General features: G+C 40.9%; 1 protein-coding gene across 2 annotated transcripts in view; it reads right to left on the bottom strand.

Annotated features, from left to right (window-relative positions):
• Positions 1-10181, bottom strand: part of LYRM7 (LYR motif containing 7) — a 45450-nt gene that overhangs the window by 30440 nt on the left and 4829 nt on the right. The window contains exon 2 of one of the 2 annotated variants that reach the window (XM_012002435.1): positions 7688-7754. In XM_012002435.1, the coding sequence (XP_011857825.1) occupies positions 7688-7705 (18 nt within the window). In that variant the 5' untranslated portion in view covers positions 7706-7754. Of the gene's footprint in view, positions 1-7687; positions 7949-10181 lie in introns of those variants that run through there. The other variant, XM_012002434.1, reaches the window with a different exon arrangement.

Raw genomic sequence — 10181 nt, 5'->3', positions numbered from 1 at the left:
CCCGCCTCGGCCTCCCAAAGTGCTGGGATTACAGCTGTGAGCCACTGCGCCTGGCCCTTCTAATTGCTGTTTCATAAAAGACAAGTGAAATGTTGAGACTTACGAATATTCTGAGTCTATATTGAAAAAAAAAAAAAAGAAAAGAAAAGAGCCTGGCATTTTGGTAAAAGACAGATTGTGAAGAGGCTTTAGTGATAGGCTGAGGTCACTTCACACTCTCAAGTCCAAAAAGGTACTCAATATTGTTCTCTCAGTATTTCTCTTCCTCTACGCTTCTCTATTTTACTTATTGGAGGCCACCAAGTTTCTGAAGCCAGAAATCTGTAGGCCATCCTTTTATTCTACCTTACTCTTGTTGTGGAAACTTTAGGAATGTCTCTGTAATCTTTCTTATATCCTCTATCAACAAAACCACTTACGTTCAGGCACTCCCCATCTCTTAGACTACTTATAAAGGTTTGTCACTTTGCCACCACACCCTCCTGTCCTCCAGTCTGTTCTACAAATAACATCTGACATTTACTAAGCATACTGTGTGCTAGACACTATTTTAAGTGTTTTACATATATTAGAAAACCTATTACATCAAAGGCAGACATGAAAACAGAAGTAAGAAACAGAGCAAAAAAACTTAAAAATAAAACAAAAACGAAGCAGTCATAAAAGACTTCCTCAGAAACATGTTATTGCAGAGATGGAATAACATCAATGAAAAACTACAGTAAATTTAAAAAGGAACATTCCAAAAACTCCCAAAAACTCTTGGATATCAAACAGGTGAAAGTAAGGGTTAAGTTGTGAAAAACTGCCCAGATGTAGAATAAAAGTTCAGAAACAGAAATTGAGGAGAGGGAAGATAAGAAAATTAAGGGAGAAGGCCCAACAGCTAGATTGGCAGAAGGGCCAACAAGAGAGAAGAGAGAAAAGCAAGGGAAGAAATTTTAAAATTTTCACTTAATATTTGGGTAAAACGGAAGAAAAAAAATTTCACCAAGTAAGGCACATTAATTACAAGATAGAAAGGGTTCCATCAAATGCTCAACATAAAACTCATAACACAGCACAGCATGATGTAAGTTCAGTGTGATGCTGATGAGAAAAATCTCAGAGAAAAAACAGTTCACATGTAAAGGATGGAAAAAATCAGAATGGTACCTGATTTCTAAATAGCACTACTGTAAGAAGACAATGGAATAACATATTCAAGTTTTGAAAAAATGTCTGCTTTAGAACACCATAGATACACTATCACTCAAAGACAAGGGCAAATACATATTTTCAGAAATGCAAAGTCTCTTATTGTCATACACACTTTATTGGAAGGCTACAGAAGAATATGCTCCACCAAAATAAAGAAATGAACCACAAAAGGAAAAGATGTGGGAACCCGGGAGACAGGTGGTCTAACATGGGAGAATAAAAGACCATGGGGAAGGACAAATGCTAGTCAACATTTGTGCAGCCAGACTAGAAAGCAACTAGGCAGGACTATAGCAAAAGACTGAATTGCTCCAGAAAAGGTATTGCTAGGAAAAATGAAACTGGTAGACTGGTTTTGCCTAGAATTTGGGAATAGATATCTAGGATATCTATTAAAGGATTTTTTAAAAGTAATCATTTGAAAAAGGCAGTTATTAATTTAAAGATGAAGAATTGGGAAAAAATGTGATCATATAAGGTACTTAAAGGGCTCAGCTGTGGGTAATTTTTATAGTAATAATAACATCAAAGATGTTAAAGTACTAGGTGCTAATAGAACTTTGAGGGCAGCTGTTTGCTTTATAGGACACAAATGAGAAAATGTGGTATATATACACCATGGAATACTAAAAAAGAATGAAATCATGTTCTTTGCAGCAGCTTCTGGAGACCATTATCCTAAATGAAATAACTCAGAAATAGAAAATCAAATACTGCATATTCTCACTTATAAGTAGGTGCTAAACAATGGGTACACATGGATAGAACGATGGAAATAATAGACAGTGGAGACTCCAAAAGGGAGGAGGATAGGAAGGGGTTGAGGGTGGAAAAATTACCTACTGGGTACAATACTCATTATTTGGGTGATGGGTTCACTAGAAGCCCACACCTCACCATTATGTAATTTACCCACGTAATAAACCTGCATATGTACTCTCTGAATCTAAAATCAAATTAAGAAAAATAAAAACAGTCAAAGGATTTGAATAGATATTTCCTCCCCCCCAAAAAAACCATAAATGGCCAATAAGCCATGGAAAAATGTTCAATGTCATGTGCCATCCGGAAATAAAAACCTAAACCTTAATGAGATACCGTTTCATCCCAGTAGAATGGCTACCGTAAAAAAGACAGTCAATAAAAAGAGTTGACAAGGACATGGAAAAATAGGAACTCTTATACTTTGCTGTTTGGCATTTAAAATGGTACAGCTGCTTTGGGAAACAGCTTGGCAGATGCTAAAAAAAGTTAAACCTACAGTCATGACTCAGAAATTCTACTACTAGGTATATACTCAAGACAAATGAAAACATATGTTCACACAAAAACATGTATGCTAATGTTCATGGTAGTATTATTCATAATAGTGAAAAAACAGAAATAACCTAAATGTCTATTAACTCATGAACGGGGAAGTAAAATGTGAAATATCCTTATTAATAAGAGCTTAATTAGCTCTTAATAAGCTAATGCAGGCTGGATACAGTGGCTCACCCCTGTAATCTCAGCCCTTTGGGAAGTTGATGGGGGTGGATCGCTTGAGCTCAGGAGTTCAAGACCAGCCTGGCCAACATGGTGAAACCCTGTCTCTACTAAAAAATATAAAAAATTAGCTGGGCGTGGTGGTGGGTACCTGTAATCCCAGCTACTCGGGAGGTTGAGGCAGGAGACTTGCTTGAACCTGGGAGGTGGAGGTTGCAGTGAGCCGAGATCATGCCACTGCACTCCAGTCTGGGTAACAGTGAGATTGTCTCAAAAAAAAAAAACAAGAAAACAAAAAAAACAGCCTGGGCAACATGGCCAAACCCTGTCTCTACAAAAAATAAAAAAAATTAGCCAGGTGTTGTGGAGGGTGCTTGTAGTCCCAGCTACTCAGGAGGCTGAGGTGGGAGGATCTCTTGAGCTTGGGAGGCAGAGGTTGTGGCGAGCCAAGATGACGCCACTGCACTCCAGGCTGGGTGACAGAGTGAGACCCTGTCTGAAACAAAACAAAACAAAACAAACAAACAAAGAAACACCCAAAAAAGGCCGGGTGCAGTGGCTCACGCCTATAATCCCAACACTTTGGGAGGTCGAGGCAGGCAGATCACCTGAGGTCGGGAGTTTGAGACCAGCCTGACCAACATGGAGAAACCCCATCTCTTCTAAAAATACAAAATTAGCCGGGCATGGTGGCATATGCCTGCAATTCCAGCTACTCGGGAGGCTGAGGCAGGAGAATCGCTTGAATCTGGTAGGCGGAGGTTGCGGTGAGCCGAGATTGCGCTATTGCACTCCAGCCGGGGCAACAATAGCAAAACTCCGTCACAAAAAAAAAAAAAGAGTTAATGCAGCTGGTGACTTTGAGTCGAAGTCAATGATAATTTGTCATTCCAAAAATCCTAGGACCCTTAAGAATTATGTTAAATCTACTCTACCTGTGCTCTACAAATCAACAAAGCACATCTGTTTAAAGCATGGTTCACTGATGTTTTAAGCCCACTGTTGAGATCTGCTCAGAAAAAAAAAAAAAAAAAAAAAAGAGATTCCTTTCAAAATATTACTGCTCACTGACAACACACGTCATCACCCAAGAGCTCTGATGGAGATGTAAAAGGAAATTAATATTGTTTTCATGACTGCCAATACAACACCCATTTTGCAGCCCCACACGTCAAGGTCAAGTAGTAATTTTGGCTTTCAAGTCCTTTTTTTTGAGACAGGGCCTTGTTCTGTCACCCAGGCTGGAGTGCAGTGGTACGATCATGGCTTACTGAAGCCTCGATCTCCTGGGCTCAAGCAATCCTCCCACCTCAGCCTCCAAAGTTGCTGGGCACACAGGCGCATGCCACCATGTTGAGCTAATTTTTTTACTTTTTGTAGAGACGGGTTTGCCATGTTGCCCAGGCTTGTCTTGAACTCCTGAACTCAAGCAATCTGCCCACCTCAGCCTCCGATAGTGTTGGGATTAGAGGCGTGAGCCAGACTTCTAAGTCTTATTTAAAAGACTCATAAGGCTATAGCTGCCATAGATAGTGATTCCTCTGATGAATTTAGGCAAAGTAAATTGAAAACCTCCTGGGAAGGATTCAGCATTCTAGATGCCATTCAGAGAATTCAAGAGAGGAGGTCAACATAACAACAATAACAGGCATTTGGAAGAAACTTATCTGAACACTCATGGATGACTTTGAGGGGTTCAAGACTTCAGTGGAGGAATTAACTGCAGATATGTGGAAAGTGCAAGTGAAACTAGGATAAGGAGTGGAGCCTTAAGATGTGACTGAATTGCTGCAATCTCGATAAAACTTAAATGCATGAGGAGCTGCTTCTTATGGATGAGCAAAGAAAGTGGATTCTTGAGTTTATGAAGATCATCACTCACATCACTTCACTCCTGGTGAAGATGCTGTAAACATTGTTGAAATAACAACAAAGGATTTAGAATATTATATAAACTCAGTTGATAAAGTAGTGGCCAGGATTGAGAGGACTGAATCCAATTTTGGAAGACGCCCTACTGTGAGTAAAATGCTATCAAACAGCATTGCATGCTACAGATAAATCTTGTGTGTGTGAGAGAGTCAATCAATGTGGTCAGTTTTACTGTAGTCTTATTTTAAGAAACTGTCATAGTCATCTTAACTTTCAGCAACCACCAATCTGATCAATTAGCAGTCATCAACATTGACACAAGATCTTTCATCAGCAAAAAGATTACTTTCTGAAAGTTCAAATAATTGTTAGCATTTTGTAGCAAAAAAAGTATTATTTATTTAAGGTATGTACTTCCTTATTTTTTTATTTTTTTATTTTTTGAGACGGAGTCTCGCTCTGTCGCCCAGGCTGGAGTGCAGTGGCCGGATCTTGGCTCACTGCAAGCTCTGCCTCCTGGGTTTACGCCATTCTCCTGCCTCAGTCTCTCGAGCAGCTGGGACTACAGGCGCCTGCCACCTCGCCTAGCTAATTTTTGTATTTTTAGTAGAGACAGGGTTTCACTGTGTTGGCCAGATTTGTCTCAAACACCTGACCTCGTGATCCACCCGCCTGGGCCTCCCAAAGGACTGGGATACAGGCATGAGCCACCTTTCCCAGCCAACGTATGTACTTTCTAAAGACATAATGCTACTGCACACTTAATAGACTACATTATAGTATAAACATAACTTTTGTATGCACTGGGACCAAAAAACATGGGTTATTCGCTTTACTTCACTATACACTTTGTTGCTGTGGCCTTGAACCAAATCCGCAGCATCACCTGGGTATGCCTGTATCTAAAAATCTGGAAGTGGCTTTGGATTGAGTAATGTGTAGAGGCTGGAATAATTCTGAGTGCTTGATAGTAAAAGCCTGGATTGCCTTGAAGAGATTGTTGGTAAAAATACGGACTTTGCAAGCATCATAGAATCCCAGGGACTGTAATATTGCAAGAGCAGAGAAGATATGTTGCATGGGATTTAAAAAATGAGAAGTAAGTAAACCTAATGGTTTTATATGCTATTTAAAGTACACCATTAGTACAACAAATTAGCATCCCTAATTTAAGAGGACTAGTGTAAGAAAATGTTATCATTATTGCCATAGCACTATTGGAGTTAACATCACCTTGTAGCAGATAAACTTTTATTAAAATGCAGAAAGCCAGGTCACAGACTGTATTCTCTTCCTTATTTACCTATACTGATTGGACAGATTTAGGCAGTGTAGATGAAAAGTGGATTCTTTATAGTCAGATCAGTTTGAATCTGAGATTGTCACTTAATGTAAGCTTGGACAAGTAACAGCCTTTTCGCCTCAATTTTCTTGAATAATGGATTAATTTTAAGGGTTATAATTTCTGTGCTAGGTTTCACTTTCCTCTTTTTTTTTTTTTTTTTTTTTTGGACATAGGGTCTTGTTGTCACCCTTGTTGGATTGGTCACCTTTGTATCTTCCCACATGTAGCATAAGTGCCTCCTATACATTGTAGGCTCTACCAAAAGTGTTTTTGGAATGAATCCTACTTAATTTCATTTGTATCCAAGTTTTCCAACGAAATCCCCACTTCAAGGATTTTTCATGTGCTAGTTGCCCTTTCTGGAATGCTTTTTTCTCTACTCTAGCTAATTTCTAATCAAACGTCAGGTCTGAACTTCCTTGAGAGATTATTTACTTATTTTTTGAGGTGAAGTCTTGCTCTGTCACCCAGGCTAGAGTGTAGTGGCGCAGTCTCGGCTCACTGCAACCTCCACCTCCCAGGTTCAAGAAATTCTTGTGCCTCAGCCTCCCAAGTAGCGGGATTACAGGCACCCGCCACTATGCCCAGCTAATTTTTGTATCTTTGGTAGAGATGGGGTTTCACCATGTTGCCGAGGCTGGTCTCAAATTCTTGACCTCATGTGATCCTCCCGCCTCGGCCTTCCAAAGTGCTGGGATTACAGGTGTAAGCCACTGCACCCAGCCCCTTGAGAGATCTTATGTGAAATCCTAGTTATATGCTCACAAAACACTGTAGTTTCAAATCACAGCATTTATTGCAACTGTAATTAAATAACTGTTTAAGGTCTCCCCACCTGCTAGATTTCTTTATGAAGGCAAGGATGTTCAGCTTATTGCTGCATCCACTATGCTTAGATAATATAGCCTGCTGGTTGTTGGCTATAATAATAGCTATTATGGATATTCAAAGAAATTTTTGAATGAATAACCCTGAGCAATTCTGTTTCTATTGGTCCTGTGACATTATGTACAAAAGTACACGAGGGCTGCTTGGTGGTTCCCTAAACTGCTTAACTTCACCATATTATAACAGGCCATTTCCCCATGTTTATGTTTCAGGCAGTGACAACTACAGATCCCAATTGGCCATGCTGATGTTAAACGTTAAAGGATGGTTGCCAATGAGAATTGTGCGCTGGGCAGGAACGTGCATCATGCTTGGGTGTGAGAAATGAATCTGAGACCAGGTAGGTACTCAGAGAGATGATCCGAGCACAGCCACCACATCCCAAGCTCATTCAGTGAGCTCAGGTCTCACCAGGCCCTGCTCTGTCTTGCTATGTTACTTTTGACAAGTAATTTTGTTGGGGTTCGGTTTCCTTGGCTGCTAGACTTTTGTGCACCTTCTGTTTATCCGAATAAACTTTTCACCTCATTGAACTGCTGTTGCTCAGGTCAGCCTCTGGCGTCTCCTATACTTCCCAGGGATGTGAAATGGGTCCCTCAGACAAACACTAGGTCTGAAGATGAAAAGAGGGCAGAACTCAAGTCGCGGATTTGTATCATGGATAAACACTGCGTACCAAGTTAGTACCAAGAAGTAGGAACCACACTGGTGCCTCCCGCTCTCCTCCGCACCTGCACAAACCCTCGGAGTTGGTCATCTGGCTTCTCTGGGGTAACAGCCACATCCTCCGAAAAGGGTCCGGAGCCCCAGCCTCCAGAGACTCTAGAGAGTTTTCTCAAGGCCGCGAACACACCCTCCCCGACGGCACCGTACCTACCCCTTCCCGGGCCCTGTCACCTTGGCTGCCTGTGCCATGGCTCTCCTCACCGCGGCCGCTACCTCCGGAGCAGTAGACTAGCCCCGCCTCTCAGCAACCAATCAAAGACTGAACTGTCCAACTCCCTGTAGCCCCGTTACTAACGCGCCACAACCAATCACCAGACAGCATCTCCCTTTTAGCCCCGCCCTCCTACAAAGGACGGAGAAGGCGTTTGCTAAACGGGCGTTTCCCAAAGCCATTTGCTGAACGGATGGGCACTGGTAAAATCGCGAGGAGTCCCAGAGCCCAATTACTGGCCAGAAGAGAACGGAAATCACCTGGACGCCATTTTAGTTAGGGGCACAGTTACTTCCGGCGCAGGGATCCTCTGCTAGGCTGACTGGGTTTGTATTTAGTGGATGGCATCGGCACCCGGGTTTTGTTACCTCCTGTTTACGGTATAGGATCGTCTGTAAAATAACTTTATTTTAACGTTTCCCAGTTGCGACTATCTCTTTGGAAATGTGCAGAAATAAAAGCCAAGTCCTAACAACTGACTCCTAAAAATTTTATGCGTATATTCTCTCATTTATTTCCTCAGAAGGTCAGGTTAAAGTACTCGCTGAAGTTCGCACAGCTAGTAAATAGAGATCTGGGATGCAAATCCGCTATGCCTGACCGTAAAGCCTAATCTTACCCTTTATATTTTGCCTATTCAACTCTCTTTATTCCTTGGTTTTGCTGATAAAGAGGTCAGAAATGGGTAATCAGCAGCATCATAATCAGAAACAATCATAAGGTATTTATTTAAGTGCGTTTTAACCTATGACCTTGCAAGCATCAAGAAAAAAACTCGGCCGGGCGTGGTGGCTTAAGCCTGTAATCCCAGCACTTTGGGAGGCCGAGACGGGCGGATCACGAGGTCAGGAGATCGAGACCATCCTGGCTAACACGGTGAAACCCCGTCTCTACTAAAAAATACAAAAAACTAGCCGGGCGAGGTGGCGGGCGCCTGTAGTCCCAGCTACTCCGGAGGCTGAGGCAGGAGAATGGCGTGAACCCGGGAGGCGGAGCTTGCAGTGAGCTGAGATCCGGCCACTGCACTCCAGCCTGGGCGACAGAGTGAGACTCCGTCTCAATAAAATAAAATAAAATAAAATAAAAAAAACTCTGTATATAGTCACATTACTAACACGCCACAACCTTTTCCTGTTGTTCCTCTTGCATAATTGTTCTCCTTCCCTACCCCTATAGCCTTTCAGGTTAACTTTTAGGTAAAATTGACTTCTTATTAAAAATGAAAGATCTGGACCAATGGATTTCCAAAGCCGTTTTCCTTCTCTGTGATCTATGTTATTTTAAGGAATTATTGCAAGTCATTCTGAGAAAAACAAGATAATCGATTTTTTTTAATTAAGGTGCATTCGATTTGCAGAACATTTAACATAATGAAGCGATTAAGTCAAGTGTACTGGATATTGTGTTATCTAGGAAACAATAAACTGGATGATCTTGTACCTTGCATTGTGCTTTCTGAATGCTGACAGTGATTTAAAAGGTGCCCCATCCCCTCTCCCCCATTTTCAGTGTAGACTCATAGTGCAGCTTCCTGAAAATTCATAACTTATTGTGATGATTTCTTGCTAGCTAGTGTCCTGCATTCAGTTAACCAAAGTCCCTCATTTGCTGATATTTTAAAACAGTTCTATAATGACAGAATCAGTTCAGTTCTGTGGCTCCTCTTTTCTTAAATCAATCTGCATGACTCCTTTAACTGTTCCACATATGAGGTGGGCTCTTCACTATTCTAGTTGTTCTGGGAACTTGGCCTGGTTTGTCTTGTCACCCTAAAATAATCAAGGATTCAGTTAAAAGGGTTTATTCAACTGTAAAGTGTGAGGGCAGTCATATGGGAATATGTAGACACCAAAGAATGGTGATGAGTGCTTTCAGTGTAAAGAAAAGTGAAGATCGTTTATATAAGACAAAATGGAGATACCGAACAGAATTACAACATTTCAAACAATGGATAACATCTAGATTTACGATCTGATTGGCTACTATTGATTACACTCTAAGGTGGTTGCTTAATATTCTATGGTTAAAAAAAAAAAAGTAACAATCACAAGGGTCTACAGCTCCAATATTATGTAGTCTAGGTTTGAAATGAAGAATAGGGAGTCTGATTAATGTATAACATCTCAACACAAAGGTCGGGAAGCAACAATAGTCATGCACCAGAGAAGAAAAACAGCCGTATTACATGAGTCAGTTTTCAGGGCTTAACTTTGCCCCCTTGGCTTAATAAATTTGGTTCTGAAATTTCATTTTCTTTTTAAAGTTTGTATCTCAAAGTATAAGTTGCATAACTGAACAGGAAATTCCAGCATGTTCATCATGTAAGTTCACAGAGCTATGTAGTAGGCAGAATAATGGCCTCCAGAAGATGTCTGTGTTCAGATTCCAGGAATCTCTGACTATGTTATATATGACAAGAGGCTTTGTTTTTTGTTTTTTTGTTTTTTTTTTTTT

This window comes from Mandrillus leucophaeus, unplaced genomic scaffold, assembly GCF_000951045.1.
Source record: "Mandrillus leucophaeus isolate KB7577 unplaced genomic scaffold, Mleu.le_1.0 Scaffold688, whole genome shotgun sequence".
Lineage (NCBI taxonomy): Eukaryota > Metazoa > Chordata > Mammalia > Primates > Cercopithecidae > Mandrillus > Mandrillus leucophaeus.
The sequence above is the reverse complement of the archived record's forward strand: the minus strand, read 5'-3'. Positions and strand labels throughout refer to the sequence as shown.